The 20,250-nt window shown below is 37.4% G+C and overlaps 1 protein-coding gene across 1 annotated transcript; it reads right to left on the reverse strand.

The window, feature by feature from the left end:
• Positions 1 to 499: 499 nt before the first annotated feature.
• Positions 500 to 19,098, reverse strand: ndufs4 (NADH:ubiquinone oxidoreductase subunit S4). The gene is made up of 5 exons (XM_084413913.1): positions 18,946 to 19,098; positions 11,953 to 12,031; positions 1,128 to 1,300; positions 969 to 1,042; positions 500 to 690 (listed from the first exon to the last, which is right to left on the reverse strand). The coding sequence occupies exons 1-5, from the start codon at positions 19,026 to 19,028 to the stop codon at positions 587 to 589; spliced, it is 513 nt and encodes a 170-aa protein (XP_084270039.1). The 5' UTR covers positions 19,029 to 19,098; the 3' UTR covers positions 500 to 586.
• Positions 19,099 to 20,250: the final 1,152 nt, after the last annotated feature.

Consider the following 20,250-nt stretch of genomic DNA (forward strand, 5'->3'; position numbering starts at 1 on the left):
TCATTTCCCCCTGTACTCAAGTACTCAACTTCTCTAGAAGTTGCACTTTTCTTGAATTTTCAGTCACTCACCAATTACTTCTTTGGTTTGAGTAGTAACGGTTACTGTGCAAATGTGCTAGAAGAGACGACAGAGTAAAACGATCACTGCTTTTTCAATTGAACATCAATTGGAGCAGACAGGTGTTTTCCTCATCTCGGCTCATCCCTGGAGGAGCATGAGAGTAAACATATCTAGCTGCATTCAGTCTTTGAAGCTTGACATTTACCTCATCTTGCCGTTTCAGAAACATTAACACTAAACTGTCTTCAGGAGGATTTGAAGGGTGGAAAAAACAAACCACCTGACAATTATTTTCTGAGGAAACGGAGATGACATTTCAAAGCACACAGCTAGAACAAACAACAGCTAAATACTACCATGGATATTGTGTCATTACAACGATTCGTGACATAATCTCCAGACTTGGTAAAGGAAGCACAATAAAAAAAAAAACAGATGTTGTAAAGAAAGTTTATTAGATACATAGAGTATATTATTTTTACAGGTCTGTTAAAGATAACACAGACAGGCAGAGATGGGACTTCTACTTGGCCGACCTTCTGGTCCTTTTGTCCCAGGAAAAGTTTGCTCCATATGACTTCACTCTCGGCTTCGGGACCCTCTTTTCTGTTATATCATAACTCCAACCTGTAAAAATAAACAGGCGCAGAGCAGGCTCAGCCAAGTATATCTTACAGGCTGGATTTGGGATATGTCCACTGCTGCTGATGTGCAATGTAAACACCAGGCCGAAGAAGACAGGGTGAGGATAAATGCAAATCTTTATGCCACAAACACAAACACGTTTCATTTTCAAAGCTAAGCATCCTCTCTCTCAAGAGACATTTTTGGATGCGATTCTAATAGGAAGATTGTCGTGTTTAAAAAATATGGTCACGATAGTGGAAAAACTTTAAATGGATTACCGTTCTTCTCTGCGAAAGCGATAGCCTCCTCCTTAGAGCTGAAAGCAAGCACCATGTTGGAGAGGGGGTCTCCCCTGGATTGGGAATAAAAAATTATTCAGACAATGGATTTTATCCAGCAATTCAAAAAGCACATTTATCATAATGACGCCCACTCACGAGGAGGCCCAGCCCATCAGTTGGTTCTCCCAGCGCTCTCTGGTGTCAAAGTCCATCTTCCACTTTTGGGTGTTTTTGATGCCGGACTGCATGGCATTGCGGGCGGGCACAAAGATACGGACTTTGCGCGTCTTGATATGCTCCTCGGGAACGCCAGTCAAAGCCGTAATGTCCTGACAAAATGAGAGAGATAAGAGAACATTTTCATATGGGTATACAGGGTTCCAGACTGCGACCTTTTTTTGAGAATGTGCGAGTTCAAATTTTGTGTGGTCGCATTTGTGCGAGTGCATGGTCATGTACTACTTTTCCTGCATTGAACTTGTTTTAGCGCCCGCCAAAGTGAATTTTTGTCCCGCCAAAGTCTTATTTGATCAGTGAGTAATGTAGATGAACTGCTGCGCTTGTGACAGAGCGCATGTTTAACTGAAAGAACGAGCAGAGAGAGAGAGAGAGAGAGAGAGAGAGCTGGTCGCGGCTCTCTTCGGAGCCAGGCGAAAGTCTAAACAAGACTTCACCGTCTCCAAAATAAGCGCTGTCTTGCTCTCGCTCCCTCGCACATATTAATCCAAATAAATCAATTCATCGCAAGTAGGCACGTTTGTTCTATAATGACTGGTTTTGCTAAAATGTAAATTAAAAAAAAACAATTCTAAATTCCAAATCATATGCTGGTGCAACCAACTGAGAAAGTTGGTAGCACCAGTGCAACCAGTGGAAAAGTTAGTCTGGAGCCCTGGTACAATATGACTACTTAAGGCAAAGCTGTTCATCAAATCCTAAGAGTTAAAGGGGTGCTTCACTGCTGGCAAAACGGGCTTTCAATAAAACTTGGCTGCCTATACAGACTAGAGAAAACAGAGAAAGGCTGTTGTCTTTACTTTTGCCAAATTGGTAGGAACACATCAACACCCATAATGCACTGGGCATGTTGCCGTCCAAGGCCACTCCCAACAGTGTGCTATGGATATGCTTGACCAGAGTCAAATACCACCTTGCTTTAGTGGGAAATGCTTCTTCACAAACTTTTTGTTGTAATGGTTCCCGGGTGCAAGAATTTAAAGAGTAAACATTTAGCGGGAGTGAGTTATTTTCTTTTTCCAGTGAAGTATCCACCAGTAGGCAGTGACTAAAGGCTGCAAAGAATCGTAAACATGGAGAGAATGCCGCAACGGTAATCTGAAAAACCTCCAAGAACATTTCAAACTGGATTACCACGAACACAAATGGAGTGGAAAAACTGCAAGAAACTACTGTACTGTCAGTTTGGGATTGCACACTGTCTGAGAGGAGGCTTTCTGTGCGCACGCGCTCTGGTGTGTCAGCGCCAGCACCGCAATGAGTCATTTTCTGCAGCTTATTGCGCTCAACTCCAAAATCAAGCAAGTTACGCGTTAGTAACAGTAAGTGCAGTCTATTCTCTGCTATATGCGTCGACCTAAAAATGACTTTTCACAACATTTTGAAGTAGCCTATTACAATCATTCAGATACAGCAAGCCATTAACGATATGTACATTTGCGATATTACGATATATCGTGCAGCCCTAATCCTCTTTAAAGACTAGACATTTTATGTGAAATCCAAAATGATACAATTTTCAGTGTTTTTTACTCTTACAATAGCCTAACTGTTCTGTTGATAACAGATAATCTGTTATAATCTGAAGACTTCGCGAAAGCCCTGAAACTGTCAGAAGACTTCTGCTGACAATTTAACATGAATTTCTCAGTCCAGGTAACACTGAGAAAGAGTAACATTGTTAATGTATACTACGGACACTGTAACAATACAAAGCAGGCTGAAAATCGGCAAAGTTACACTTGAATGTGTGGTTTGCCAAAAACAAGATTCACATTTGTGCTCTTATAAAAAAAGGCATAAAAAGAAGCTTTGCTGTTCTCACATATTTGTACTATTCCCCAAAGGGCATAAAAGGCCAAATACTTCCTTTTTTGAATGCAGACGTGCACTTGTCTAGACAAGCTAATTTCTCACACTCTCAAAATGCATCGAGACAGTCTATTGTGATCTTCACAGCAGGTCTCCAGTAAGAGGTCAGAATCCTGGGCTTTCAGGTGTGAAAGCGAAAAGAACACTGCAAACTTGAATTAAATAGTACAGTTTTACCCAAATCAATTTAAGCTGGATTGTCTTAAAACACACCAATTTTAGCGCTAGGTTAAATGAATAAATGATTTCCAGGGTAATTTTTTATATTTATTATAAAATTTTTATAATTACTGTAGGCAAGCAGGGCGGGCGGGTCACCTGCGACCCACACCAGCTTCGAGTCTGTCACGGAGGAGCTCCGGAAGGATAAAAGGAGGAGTAACGAGAGTGAAGGACGAGAGAGGACCAGGCCTGGACTATTTGTGTTGTGTTTTATTATGTTTGTATGGGGCAGTCGTCTGTGAGGGGCTGCCGCTTTACTTTCATTTTGTTATTTTGTTTATTTTAGAATTAAAAGTTATGTTGAACATTCGCCAGTTCCCGCCTTCTTCCCTGAACCTTCACCATTGCTACAACTACCTTATTAAACGTTTTTGTGTTCTTTTTTTGAATACTTTACAAGCAATCACAATGCTATAGATCGTTTCACTTTTTTCAACATCAACAAAAGCCATCTTTACACTGCAAAGGTGGAACAGAAGCTGCATCTGACATGCATTCGTTTATTTACACAGACCATCTAATGCTGCACATGTACACGTATTTACACATAAATTGCAGAATGTAAATAGCCCAACCTTTAAAAAAACCAGGAACTCAGAGGGTGAAGCTGTAATATGACAAAAATCTTTATTGTTGATTAATAGAAAGTTTTCGTGCAGGGAAAAGCAAGTCAATATTCTGGCTACAGACAAAACAAGCTAAGAACCGTTAATTGCTTTTACAGATTAGAAAATCAAGGCTTCACATTGGTTATTTCAGTAGCATGAAAAACCAAACGGTTATTCAAACAGAATAAATTACAAAAAAGAAAGCGGGAAAAGAACACTGAGGCCATGACGACTTCAATCTAATGTGAATTATGCACTTTTGCAAAAACTTCCTTTATAATCACTGAAGAGGTCAACACTGCAATTAATCTCTTGCATCTTTTCTGCACTTTGAGGTTTATGATGAGCAAATTTGCCAGAACGCAGATTTAGAATTCAGTCAGTGAGCGTGCACAGCCGCGCACTGAACAACTCCGGCATTCTCCAGAGTTGTCAAGCAAACAATTCAAACGTACAAAGTACAACTACCTCAGTGGGGACTAAATGCTGCTAGGCAAACTGTAATTTGCACTGCTGTCTGTTTAAAATAAATGAAAAGAAACCTAGCCTTGGGGATTTGTTGCCTTTTCCTGTTGTACCAAACTCGTATCGAACCATGAAACCAAAACTGAGGTACGTACCAAACTGTGACTTCTGTGTACCGTTACACCCCTAATGGTTTTATATGGATAATGTTTTTAAAACACTTACTCATGTGCAATTGCGAGTTGGTGTTGATACAGTTTCTTATGCAATGACGTCAAGCAATCATAACAGTGGCTGTTTATGGAAAAGCCTTAAAGGAGCCACTCCTCCGGGTTATTTCAGACAGATGGGCAGAATGAGGGTTGAAAACAATTGTTTTTCCCACATATAACAACAATAATATATAGGCTATCTATCTATCTGTGTGTGTGTGTGTCTGTGTGTGTGTGTTTGTTTGTTTTTCTAGCAAAAAGCTTTATTAACATAAGTGAACCCCAAGGAACATATTAAAATAAAATAATCCATGTCATGACCCCTTTAACAGTGCTCAGGTTTTATTGTATAAAAAGAATAAGAGAGGACTGTTACAAGAAGGTGCTCTGAAAGATGTGTGTACAGTAGCATGCTGCATGGTCCTAGACTCTAGTGTGGTGCTGCTGAGCTAAAGGAGTCTGCTGAAAGGCAAAGAGAGTTCAATTCCTTTGGGAATTAGCGACCAGCAATGGGAAGTCGGCAACAACACACAGACAAACCTCCCAGCAAGCAGCCACCCAAGGTTGTGAATCCTACGAGCAGCTCTCTTTTCAATGCAGGAACTTCACACATTTCAATGGCTATTACAACTTCAAAGAATCAAATTTTCATCATTGTCTATCATCTGCCACTTGATTCATATAAAGGAGGTTCTTTAGCATGAACTGCGAACAAAAGGCCTCCAAACACTGACTTACACAAAGTCTTCACGTGACACTCCAGCAGGCTGGGAACAAAATACAGTACCATACGCTCCATTTTACAGGATAATTTGAGTGAAAGGGGGAAAAGATGTTTGGCTTTATAAATGAACAAACCTTAAAAACTGTCAAAGATGACTTAAACCACAATCTCAGAACCACACCAGTAACTTATTGACAACAAATATTTGGCAAAATGTCAGAACTTTCCATGATGTGGATATCCAAACCTTAGGATCAGATTCAGTTAGCTCGAAAGTTGAAATGGCAAGCATCTCAACATGATAATTAATGTTTCTGTTAGAAATGTTTAGCGCAAGGGACAGAGAAGAAGGGGTCTCGTTCAAAGACACTGCTGAGCAGAATGACAATTAGTCTAAACAGACATTCAAGGCTTAAATTCAATGTCTGCGCTTAAACCACAATTTCTGGTTAAGATAAATAATATTACAATTAAATCATATTTAATTATACTATTAGTTATTCCATATACCCTACCTTCAGACCGAATAATATCTTAAATATATAAAAATATATATATTAAAAAAAAACTGAAATACTTTCTATTGTCCTGCACAAAAAAAAAAAAAAAAAAATTGGGAAAAAAAATAGTCTAGACTTAGTCTTGCCTGCATACATTAAGGACAACAAAAACTACGAGGGTGATCTAAGCAACAGACGAATGCACAAAGGCGCATAGACAAAGCAAGCGACTGTGCTTTAAATATGGTGCTTCAAGGGAGAAAGAAAAATTAGGCCAGAGAGAGGGACCACAAAAGGAAAACACTGCACTTTTCTCCTTGCATGTACAGGAAGCAAAATGAGAACTATGAAGTTTGACACTATTCAATGAGCCCTTCAATACCTGTATGTGCAGACAGAATGCCCAGGCTTAAGAGAGAGGGAGAAAAGACTGGCAAAGTCTCCGTCACGTGAAAGCGTGTCTATATTTCTGACACCTCTGGCTCCTCTGTGAATAAAGAGCATGAGAGCCTTTTCAGAGCGGCAGACTGTGGGGCCGACTGCTTGAATGAGCCCTGCGTGCAGCTTGGTAGAGCCAAGTGTGGCCGACAAAACCTATACCGAAGTGTAAACAAGGAAGAATTTGGTGTACGAACAGAACTACAAGAAAAAATTAAAATTCTCTTGAGGTACCACTTTTGAATTTGAAAGCAAATGTGATAACCACAAATGCATAAATGTGACATTTTTAAACTTTAACAGTACCTTCGGAAGAGGTGTCTTGACTTTTGCTTGATCACTCTGATATTCAGAATGTGAAAACCAAACATTCGACAGCAGATTCATACGCTGATGGCATCTGTTGGCTGTTTCTGACATAGTGGACTCCAAGTTATGTACATGTGTGGCCTACTGGCATGTTTTAAGCTCAGACCGACAATAATATATAAAATTGTGGATAAAAAAAGGTATTGGAGGGTTACAGGTGGAACCTCTCAAGGACTTCTGATGGCTGTAGTGTCCGTATATCTATATAAATCAAGTTCACATTTAGTTGTTTTTAATAAAACTCCTCCATCCCTGTTTCAGCACAATCCCTTCAAAATCGTTCTGGTAAAATTTGCATAGTGATTATTAATAAAAGGAAGAAAAAAAAAAGATCAATCGGCTAAGAGACATCCAAAACAAAAATGACTTGGTAAGACATTATAGGTTGGTGTGTCCACATACAGAAATGTACTTTCTGGTTAAAAACCAATTTGTGACCAATGACGGATGATCCACATGATAAACAGAGACAGACTAGTAACATAAACATGTGAATTCACTCTCCAAATGAGAACGAGAGATCTGCACATCTTTGCGGATCAGCAGACATTACAAGGTTTCTTTAGTGCTTAGAAAGATCTTCCTATTGGCCAGGCATTTATAACCTAAAAATCTTGTTAAGGGTCTTTTCAATCTTTTTTATGAGGGCTAATACTCAGAATACACGGAAAGTGTTTAAATGTGGACTTGTCTTCAATGTTTTATGGGCATCCACCTTATTGTGTAATGCATAAGCAACATGATGTTCTTCAATTGTAACACTATATGCCCTCTGAAAAAATGTGTTTCTCATTTAATCTAATAGTTTGAAGGAAGCAATTTGCTAAAATGATTTAGATACTAGTCAACAAGCAAAACATCCAATGAAGAAAAAATAAAAACAAGATGCCTGTGGCATTGAAAACATTTTTAAATCACCTTTTTCTACACTGGGTAGCCTTGTCTTTAATGCCATTTTTTTTAAGGACTTAATGAGTTGGGACCAGATTGGTCTCAGTTAAACTCATGAGTTAATGTTCTGAAAGAGTTTGTCCGATCGTGAGGTAACAACTTGACTATAATAACCACTTTTGGTTATTACAGGCTTTAAACGAGCCAACAACCACTGATGGTGATGACACAATGGATAGGTGACCAGATCCCATCAGTACTGGCCACAATTTGTTTACTGATTGGGTGACAAAAACAGTTGCTACTTATAAATAATATTGATTATTAATTAAGAAATTAAAACATTTCAAACATGTTTAACAAAACTTGTCAAAGAAGTTTGACTTAAAAAAAATAAAATCACTCAAGAATTGCAAAAAAAATTATTTCAATGAACCATTATTATTGTCCATCCTTATATTAAATTATGAAGTTTAAATAAAATCATTACTATACCTTCAGATGTTTAAGATCCCTCTTCATAAAAAGGATATATATCAGAACTGTAAATTCTGATTGGATTTCACTAATAAATTATATTACTTGGAAGAACTGTTCATTGTTATTACTAATATATTTGATAATTTATTAAATATAAAAACAAGGATGTCTAACATGATCTCTTACACATGGTTAAATCATTGTTGCGTACAACCTCTCATATTCTTCTTAAATTCCCACATAGATCACAAAATATAGAAATACTTAGAACTGTTTTACAGTATTGATGCCTGTTTGTTTTTTTACAGAAGATGAGAAAAGTAACTTTTAGAAACGTAACAGTGTTCAGCATAAAAGGGATTATGAAACCTATATTGTACAAAACAAGAACATTGATTTTCCCTCTTGACCCTTCCTATTTTCTAATTGTCATATAATAATAATAATAATAATAATAATAAATAGATTAAGCAGCAGATATGGCCTGTTGAGGCATCTGTGCCTTTGTTCATGGACATGTGACTGGTGAGGGTTTGTGTTTTTTAGCAATAGTTTGCACCTTTACACTTTACTCAAAAAAGAAGGTCAGGGAAAAATCTGTAGATGGAAAATCTCCATTTAAGTGCCTTTTGTGCAGTGCAAGTGTGTTTGTTTTTTTCTACTTGTTATTTTGCACTTTTTGTTAGCAAAGGTTTATTTATTCAACATTATTATTATTATTTGACACTATAATTCCAGTATCGAAATATTCTTAAGAGCTAAGTTCATTGTCATTTGAAATTGTTTAGGCCTACTCGCATTATTATGCAGTTATATTATGAATATTTGTTCAGTGGCATAAAATGGTCTTGAAATGACAATAATATTGCATATCGCAATTATTTCTGGAACAATATATCGCCCAACAAAAAAGTAGTTATTGTGACTGGCCTAATGGCAATTACAATTAATAAAAGATTTATATATGAGTCAGACAACCCAATTATAATTATTACTAAAGGCCAAACAACTACATTAGCATTCATATTTTTAGACTATGAGCAGTCGAGAAAAAGTGTGTTGACCCTTTTGGAAGATCACAGGGTGATGAAAAAGAAGTGAGGAACACAGTGTGCACTACAGCCGGTGCAAGTGTCCTTCCTCTGCCACACAAAGGTGCTGTTGGGCACTTTAAAGGTTACTTTAAGTGTTAAGCAAATGAAATACCATTTAGTGACTAATACACAAAGCCTCTTGTCAGATCCTCTTTAAAGAGCCATATCCTTTAACCTACTTGCCGGCCTTGGGTTTTTTTTTTTCTTCGGACAAGCACCTGGTATGAGGGGACAACTAGACAAAACAGACACTTGAGATGAACACTGAAGGGAAAGAGGGGGAAGGGGGAGGAGGACAGAATCACGCCTGGATCTTGAATTCTGTCTACCTTGGAGCCTCTAACAACGATACACGCTTGACAGCTATTTTAACAAGTCCATTCAATTTACGGCTCCTGCTAAACAAAATGCCTCATGCTTGCAATTAGGCATAATTTTACTGCTGTTTGCATTTATTTTCGTATGCAGAATGGTTTGCAAAAATATTTCAATATACATGCAAATACATGCACTTTCAGTAAATGACTGTGTGTAATTTCTACACCACTAGCAGCAGATAGCAAATAAATGACATAACATGAACACTACTATCCCGTCTGCCATTGGCCGCCAAACAGACTTCCGAAACTCACACCATTGGTTGAGCCGCTGTTGGTGTGTTGGGCTGATCAAGATGTTCAAACAAACAATGCAGTGTTTCACAGCACCACAGAACCATATTGATTATGCTTTTAAGGAAATACAAATGGCTTACTTATAGTGGTCTTTTTCATATTAAACAGAATCGGCATGAATGAGAATTACACATCAGCATTATTTTAAAAAACAGGAGTATATAAAGATATAAAAAAGTTTCACAAGCAGCTTAGATCCTCATGGAGAGTTCATTCAGAAAGCTCTGGTTATATGAGCTCTTGCACGGCTCAGACATTCCTTGTGAAGCTCTCTGTCACTGGCCAGCCATGCAGGCTTTCTCATGGCCCAGCATGCTTAATCAAACTGTAATTACTAACAAAAGCAAGTCAGTGCAGGCACCAGAGGGTGAAAGTGCCCAGACTCCGGCACAATCACGCAGGACCTTAATTACCGTCATTTGCAATGCCACACATTTGACTGCACTGCAAAGTGGCACATTTGCAAGAACTTTCACTAGAGCTCAAGATTTTTTTATATTTCCCCATATTTTCAAAATTAGATGTTGTAGACTGAAATATCATTCATAAACACCAGAGCTTGATTTTGTAAAATATAATTCTCTCTTTATTTATTTTACCTTTTGATATCATCCGATAAATCTCTATCTAGACTAAATGGAATATAAAATATAAATGACAATAATTAAAAATATTTCCCAATTAATCAGACTATAAATTATTTCATCCAAGTTTATCAATCAACCAACAATATGATCAATTATATTTTTCATATTTTAATCTACTGCTGATTTTAGTCAAGTATGATGAATGTAGTTACTCAAACACACTCAAATCCATTTTGTGATCACATGATGCACATTCAAATTTGATTTGAGATAAAAACAGAACAAAAGCATTTTTTTGGTTAAAAAAAAAAGTAAATCTGTCTGTGCTGAATTTGATTCTCTTTGTGATGCATTCTCCCTAGTCCCTTCCACATCAATCCTGGTCAACATGTCTCCACGTTTCAGTGTTAAATTACAGGGTAAGCCATGAAAATTAGAGATCCAATTGTCTTGTAGAATTTATTTCAGGTCAAATACAAAAACACCCAATATATATTCTTCAAGACATTCTGAGATGACCTCAGATCACTGAGGACCTGCACGTCATCTTCACAGAGCAGTTCTTCAGAAACTAATTCCTAAATTGTACCCCTTGAAAAGATGCTTTCAATTCAGACAATACTGTAGTCATATGCTTTCCATATGATCTATAGACATGCCATAAATACACACAAGTTAAAAAGAATGGGCTGTCCATACAGTACTTCCATAATGGAAAAATTGTATTGTTTCTTTTCTTCCTCCTGCAATCTTGTGTAAGAGTTACATTACCACTACTGCAAATTGTATGATGCGATTTACAGCAAATATGAATAAGGAGGCTCTCTAAAATGTCTTGAATAAGACAGGTAGTCCTCACCACAACCAAATATCCCGCTCAATGGGCACAGCTCGCCTGAAAACAACAATGAAAGCTCTGTGGCCAATTATAAAAGGACAGCCGCCGTCTTCCTGCGAGTCTGCTACTGTCGGACTGTCTTTCCCCCCTTTTCTTTCAATTCCCTCTTTTTGGGGGCCCTTTTTCAGCTTTACTTTAGAGTGGCCCCTACTATTAAATGAGAGCCCTCAACCAGGCGGGGTGTACTTGCCCGCTCACAATCAGAGATAGTCTGAGAGTCCACCCAAACACCCCACTCTGCCAAACCTGTCCCACACATTCAAGCCAGCAGAGTGTCTGAAGTCTCATAGGTAAACAGGGTCATTTTTGTTTCACAAGGACATGAAAAGAAAAAAAAAGATTAGAAATCTCCATTTCAGTATAGATGGATTTTATGAGAGGATGTTTTCCCCTGTCTAATGCACAATAGCATTTATAAAAAAATATATATATTATTAATAAAAAATAATCTACATATATCATGATCTAAATATTTGTGTAAAATGTACATATAAAACATATAAAATAAAATACAGGAAATATTTACACACCAAAATACATTTGTCTTTTTGATCTGTATAATGGCCAACAATTTTTTTTTTTTTTTAAGTGTTAAAGAATTTGAACTTTTACAAAATTACAAAAGCAAATAAATATTGTGACCCAGCCAGTACAATCCAAAACCAAACACAGTAAAAAATAAATAAATAAAAAACAGCCAACGTTCATACCAGTTTCTCATCCACAGTGATGAGCTGGGATCCCCGTCCCTGCTGTTCTGCAAGCCTCCATCCTGACGTGCTTATTGACCTGCAAAACAGGAAGATGAATTTAAAAAATAATAGAGATAACAAGCAGACACATACACAAAAAACTGTACTTGGATATGAACAACAGCACAGTGCAATGTTTTGAAGGAGGAGGATGTGTGTCGAGGGACAGGAGAAAGGAAGGCACACATCTCTCGCCTCGGCCCCCATTAATTCTGCCTGCTGAGTTTCTGGCAGGCTACTATAAGCCAGTCAGCAACAAACAGCCATTGGCGTAGTCCTGCCAGTCTGCAGTCACAGCCTTTGAAACTGAACAGTAGCTGGTCTGTCACGATTCACAAACAATAATTTGTGACGAGCAACAAAATCACTTACTGATCTCTCTCATTTCAATTAAGTAAACGACACACAGCCGACAGGTGAGGAATCATAAAGCTGCTTTTACATTTGGACAAGATTCGAATTACTGACATTTTGACAGGAGGCCACAGTCCAATACTTCAATGGATCTTATTCATTAAACACCATAAGAGTACATTTTTGCATTAATCATTCAGAAATATGTTCCTATGTAAACTGGTGCAATAAATTGAAAGCAACGATTTATTTAAGAACAGTTTCACAAATAATTTAAACAGAAATTAGCTCTGCTTATGTTTCGCGAATAAGGCCCAATGTGTCATCCAACCAAATGTGATGTTTCTAACCTACATTATGAACATTAGCCAAAAAAAATATATAATAATAATGAAAAAAATTTAAATCAACTAATAATATTATAGAGAAAGGGAACATGCAGGGCGAGAGCAAAAAGTGTGTCATGTGTTTATTTTAAAGTAAACACATGACAAAAAAAAATCTGAACTGCACAAACAAATGCATTTTGGCCTTTGCCACATCAACAGAATATCAAGTGTAGAGAGAGAGAGGCGGCCAGAGTAATAATATAGAATTCATAGACAATTGGAAAAGTTTTTGGGGCAGACCTGACCTGTTGAAAAGTGATGGTATTCATCTCGCCTGGGATGGTGCTGCTCTTCTCTCTAGTAATATGGCACATAGTCTTAGAGCTCAAACATGAATTGGGGCTCAGGTCAGGAAGCAGACAGACTGGTTAAACCGACCGTCTGCTAGCTGTCTCACGTCACCAAGGTCAGATAAATCCCATCACATAGAGACTCTTTCACCTAGATATCATCATATAGAGACTGTGTCTGTTCCCCGAATTAGGACATACAAAAAACCCATTTAAGGGTAAAAATGTAATTGATGTTCAACAAATAAAAAAACAGATATAAAACGGATGAAGAAATGATAAAGCTCGGGTTGCTGACTATTTGATCCCTTACTTCAAAAGCACTTATTGTAAATTATATGATTACAGATTATAACCTAGATGTGCTGTGTTTGACAGAAACCGGGCTAAAATCAGACGATTACATGACTTTATGAGAGAACATGAGTCCACCCCCCAAGATTACTGTTATAAACATGAGCCTCGTCTGAAAGGCAAAGGGGGAGGTGTTGCTGTACTTTATAGTAATATCTTCAGAATTACTGAGAAGTCTTGTTTTACATATAATTATTTTGAAGTGTTGGTGCTTAATGTAACACTATCTAGTGTAAATGATAAATCACGTTTGAGATTTGTGCTGGCTACTGTATACAGGCCACCAGGGCATAATACAGACTTTATCAAAGAATTTGCTGATTTTCTATCAGAGTTAGTACTGGCTGCAGATAAAGTCCTAATTGTTGGTGATTTTCATATACATGTAGATAATGAAAAAAGATGCATTGGGATTGGCATTTAAAGACATTCTGAACTCTATTGGAGTTAGACAACATGTGTCAGGACCTACTCATTGTCGTAATCATACTCTAGATCTAATATTATCACATGGAATCAATGTTGATGCCGTTGAAATTCTACAGCAGAGCGATGACATCTCAGATCATTATCTAGTCTCGTGTATACTTCATTTAGCCAATGTTGCAAAGTCGACTCTGTGTTACAAATATGTTAGACCTATCACTTCTGCCACTAAAGATTGCTTTATTAATTATATCCCTGATCAGTTTCATCTCCTCAGCATCGCAGATAACTCTCTCTTTTCCAGCACCTTAGACACAGTTTCTCCTTTGCACTTAAAGAAGATTAAAGAAAATAGTCCAACAACGAGCACACTCGGGCCCTTAAGAGAGCAGCCAGAAAAATGGAGCGCAACTGGAAGAAAACAAAAGTAGAGTTTTTTCGCATTTTGTGGAGAGAGAGCACGATTGCATACAGAGAGGCCTTAAAAGCTGCTAAATCTGCTTATTTTTCAACCCTATTAGAAGAAAATAAACAAAACCCTATAGGTATTTATTTGAAACAGTGGCTAAACTAACAAAAAATAATCTTCAACCCCAGACGTTTTCAAGCAGCACAGCAGTAATGACTTTATAAACTTCTTTACTAACAAGATTGATAATATCAAGAAAAAAATTATAACTATGCAACCGTCTACTACAGAATCGCATCAGGCAGTGTATTGTAGTCTCCTTGAGGAAAAATTTGATTCATTCATTGCTACAGGAGAGGAAGAATTTTCTAAACTCGTTAAATCATCTAAATCGACAACGTGCATGTTAGACCCTATACCGACTAAGCTATTGAAAGAGATGCTTCCAGAGGTCATAGATCCTCTTCTTAATATCATTAATTCATCTTTGTCATTAGGGTACGTACCAACCAGGGTGTACAACCACATTTTTCCATCTTAAAAATATATCTAAATGACGTCATATGCTCTCATTGACAAATGCGGAACAATTAGTTTGTGCGTTCATGACATCAAGGCTAGATTATTGTAATGCTATTATGGGTGGTTGCCCTGCACGCTTAATAAACAAACTACAGCTGGTCCAAATTGCAGCAGCTAGAGTTCTTACCAGAACCAGGAAGTATGACAAACAATATTAGCCCCGTTCTGTCAACACTGCATTGGCTCCCTATTAAACATCGTATACATTTTAAAATATTGCTGATTACTTACAAAGCACTAAATGGTTTAGCTCCGCAGTACTTGAGCGAGCTCTTAACGCATTATAGTCCTTCACATCTATTGCGATCTCAAAATTCTGGCCAGTTGATAATATCTAGAATATCAAAATCGACTGCTGGCGGTAGATCCTTTTCCTATTTAGCACCAAAACTTTGGAACAATCTTCCTAACATTGTCCGGCAAGCAGACATACTCTGTCAGTTCAAAGCTAGACTAAAAACACATCTCTTTGACCTGGCATACACATAACACATTATAGACTTCTATAATTCAATGTTAGGCAGCACAGATTAGGTCAGCCGGAACCGGGAACACTTCCCATAAATCCTGATGTACTTGTTACATTACATCATAAGAAGAATGGCATCTACGCTAATATTAGTCTCTCTGTTTATCCCGAGATTTACCGCAGTCCGCTGGATCCAGGCTGTATCCAGATTTGATGAAGGACCTGCGCCTGGACACGACAACAACACAGTCCTGAAGTGTCAACTAGTCTCTCCACTGTGAAGGCCTCCTTCCCTTCCCTTCACCTCTCTACAGATAAAACGTTGTTGGGATAATTCCGGTCCACGTGGCTACGCGGAAGCAATAAAAATGTTGTGTTATAAATTTTAAGGCCAGACAAGTAGTTTGTTGAGGGTTGGTTTGTAAAGAAGGACTACATGCCTGCGCACATATATATTCAAACGAGCATACCTACAGACTAAACACATAATACGCATGTGCACGCCATCAGCATTCTCACAGGTTTGCGTTATTAAAGTTTGCGCAGAAAGAACTTAAGGGTTTTCTGTTAGAACGGTGTTGGGTTAGCGGCCCCAAAATTAATAACTAATGATCGTTGCAACGGAAGTGAATCAATCAAAACTAACTTTAGCTGGACAATAACTTTATTCTAGAGCTGCTGTAAAGCCAAAACAATCTCTGTTACTTTAATTTCTTATTATCACTGTAAAGCTGCTTTGAAACAATCTATATTGCTAAAAGCGCTATATAAGTGAAGGTGTTTCTCCGAAACACATTGTCCATAATTATTGGCACCCTTTTATTCAATAATTTTTGCAACCTCCATTTGCCAAGGTTACAGCTCTGAGTCTTCTCCTATAATGCCTGATGAGTTTGGAGAACACCTGACAAGAGATCAGAGACCATTCCTCCATACAGAATCTCTCCAGATCCTTCAGATTCCCAGTTCCATGTTCCCACTCATTTTCTATAGGGTTCAGGTCAGGGAACTGGGACGGTCATGGCAGAAGCTTCGTTTTGTGCTCAGTGACACATTTTTGTGTTGATTTTAGAGTCCATGATGTATCTGAACAAGATGTCCAGGACCTCCAGCAAAAAAAATGTGATGCACATCAGAACTATATTCTTTGGTTTTACTCATTGTGATGGATGATTACGGGAATTTGGCCTTTGTGTTTCCTCATATTTATACTCATGTGAAACAAGAAGTCATAGCTAGACAATTTCACTTTCCTAGTCACCCATAATAAAAACGTATATAATGAGAATAGCCTATACTTCAGAGATATTTTACTCATAAAAAAATAATAGGGGTGCCAATAATTGTGGCCAACGTGTTTTGGAGAAAAAACATTTATTTCATAATATGATCAAAAGGATAAACAATGCAGATTTATTTTTATAGCCATCTTTGATCATATATACCAGAGGTGCCAATAATTCTGACCACAACTATATTTTGGACATCCAAGACCAAGTCCTTTCTATTTGAATGGGGGAATCCTGAAATCTCAAAAACTCCTGGATAAACTCACAATTAAATAACATAGGCCTATTTCAAAACAGCAACAAAATCTGACATGAACTGTCCCATAAATGTTGTTTCTTATGCTCAAATAGCATTAAAATAGCTTTTAGACTAGAGCAGCCAATGCGCATTTCCAGTCCTAAACGAGAGTCTCAGGTTTTTTTATGGGAGCCGGAGCTTCTAAGGGCAGCTGCAGTGATGCAATGACTTTACCAATCAGTGATCGGCTCTTTTATTTAGAAGGCAGGACGGGGACGTATTCAGCCATATAGCGCACTGCAGTTTCTCCCATTCATAAGTAAAAAGAGTGAACAATCTTTGTACATCTATATAGTCTTTGGTCAAACCCTCACATCAAATTCGAATGGCAGCTCAAATAGCTGGAGCACTCAGCAACCACAGGGTCAACAATTTAACAGAATTACAAATCCTCTAAAAATCCTCAGATCATATTTATGAAAAAGATCAGCAAAACATATGTGCTTTCATTTAATTTTCTAGTATGTTGTTCATTCAGAACCTAAATCACCAAATCAAAAGAAATGTAGTCGTATGTAACATCCTATAGGGTCAGCACTGTGCCTACTGTGTCTTGATCTGATATTCAGCGGACGGAAGAGACAATCAGCATGAATGAAACAGAAGTTGTGATAATCTTTTCTTTGTAAATATGTGATAATTGTAGGGTGGGACTTGATTCTGTCCATGGGGAACTGATTGGAGGGAGGTTTGCCATTGCTGTGATGTCATGTGAGTGACAGGTTGCCCCGCCCTCAGGCCAGTAACATGTCATCAGAGAAGAGATGTCCTTACAAGAGGGAGGGGAAATTATTACGATTAAAGATATAGATAAATAATGATGTGCGCAAATAATAAATAGGCCTACTGCTCTATTCCATTTAAAAAAAAAACTGAATATTCATTTCATGTTGACTTTAAGATGAGAAAAATCTTGACTAAATTAAAGGGATAAAATGAAAATTCTGTCATCATTTACTCACCCTCAAGTTGTTCCAAACCTGTATGAATTTCTTTCTTCTGTTGAACACAAAAGAATATATTTTGATGAATGTCAGGAAACCAAGCAGATGATGGACCCCATTGACTTCCATAGTATTTTTTTTTCCTACTATGGAAGTCAATGGGGACCAGAAACTGTTTAGTTACCAATCTTATTCAAAATATCTTCTTTTGTGTTAAACTGAGGAAAGAAATTCATACAGGTTTGGAACAACTTGAGGGTGAGTAAATGATGACAGAATTTTCATTTTTGGGTGCACTATCCCTTTAAAGTTTTAGCTTTATTGTAATAATTCTAATGACATGTTTTAAAGTATATCGGACTGAGTAAATCAATACTAGAGGATAGCAGCACAATTTCCGACATAATCTGTCAGATGGATACAACAATGTGATGTGAGAATTATCTTGCAAATTCCAGAACTTCGGTAACAGATAAAGAAACATCTGTATTGTCATGTTCCAAAGATGAACTGTTTTCACTGTTTTACTAGTACTATAGCACTAGTACTATAATAGATGTCATAGTACTATATATATATATATATATATATATATATATATATATATATATATATATATATATATATATATATAGTACTATAATAGATGTTATATAGATGTTAATGTTACTTAACATATTCTGTATTTTCAGCCTACGTTCGGACCACGGGCTAACAACCTTCACACTAACAGTCAGCTACACATGACAGTCACACTTACATCTGACAATAATAATCAATAAACCAGCATAGAGGAATTAGAACAATACTATATATCAGTAGTATTTGCCAGTTTCATTCCTACATGTTATAAATGGAGCACAGCTCAGATTATAGCCTATTGACTGGTTGGCTATAATAAAAAGTTGCTACCCGTGTAACGTGTTAAGAACAAAGGAGGGACGATACAATCTATTACGATATCACAAAGGATGTGCGTCAAACAGCCATCTTTTAAAACTAAAGAATTAACAGATGACACTCTGACTGCTAGTTAGCTAACCGGCTAACACTGTAACTCAAAACAGATAAACAAACCGACCGAGCGTTATTTCTTTGCATCTAAATATATAAATGCAAACCAATTATTTGAATTGCTGGTTATTACCTGGCAGGATTCACAAATGTTTTTGTGACTGAGTTCAGAGAGATAATTCGGCTTAAACCAAAGAGTGACATTGAAGACGCCATGTTGATGATCTGACCGCTGTACGGCAACACACAGCGTCCAAACCAAGCGATGCGTATTTCTTCTCTTCATGTAGTGAGAGTAGAGACTTAGAGGGGGGGGGGGTTTCTGAAATTCTTTGTGATGTTCAGCTTAAAATTATAACACCTCTGGAAATGTCTGTTACTGAAGAGCAAAGGACGAATTGAGCTAATAACTTTATAAATCAAAACACCTGATTTTGATTTCACACTGTTTTATGTGGTTGCAAAATTTGCCATATAGTTTTGGCTCATGATAGAAAGGTTAATCTAATTACCTAACGCATCAAATGAATCATAATTTGTACAAATGGGTGCCACCTTGCACAAAAAGTACAATTTCCTCATAACTTCATAGCAGTGTTAATAATTGCATGTTTGTCACCAGGTGATGATTTTTCAGTTAACATGGCAACTGTTATCATATGATAGGGTTTTGCCTATCATATTGTATTGCCTATAATTAATAACCTATAATTTTGCCTATAATTAATAACATTAAAATGGTGCTGCTGAAAACATGCAACTTTTATTGGATTAAAAATTTCTGCTTTTTGGGAAAATTTGAAGCATGTAATATACAACGCATGCATAAAACATAAATTAGCTTTCACATGTTTTCGTTGTTAAGTTTAATTTGACTCCTTATTTGTTGCTTAAGTTTGAAAGATATTTAGCCTATATATCCCAACAATAGAAAAAAGGGCTCTTCCCATGGCATGTCCCTTCATTTGAGTTCAGGTCTCTTCAAAGGCTCTCTCTAGATGGGTCGATTTCCTCCTCAGTTCTCAGGACTGGACTAAAGCAAGACAGCCCTCTCTTGGGACTTCAGGCATGCCACAGCATAACACACTCATTTTCTGCTATTTATCAGTTCCTGGATCCTTCTTTTACTTTTGCATTTCCCCATTCATTGCCGTTAGGTTGTATATGTGTCGCCTGTAAAGGGACCAGGAATCTTCTCTAAGGATGAGATGAAAGTTCCTATTGATCATTGAAAGAACTGAGAGGTCCAAGGACCACACTTCAGTGCCGGAATCTCCATTTTGCTTTAATGAGGCCCATTCATTCATCTACACTTTACCACAGAGTGAAGTGAGTGTGGCAGTCCTGTCTTGGACATAAACACGTTCATTTCCATTTTGAAATGTGAAATCAGCAAGGATGATGCCAAAATGGCAATTTAAGTTGTAAAATTATGTGA

This window comes from Rutilus rutilus, assembly GCF_951802725.1.
Source record: "Rutilus rutilus genome assembly, chromosome: 7".
In the NCBI taxonomy this organism is placed as follows: domain Eukaryota; kingdom Metazoa; phylum Chordata; class Actinopteri; order Cypriniformes; family Leuciscidae; genus Rutilus; species Rutilus rutilus.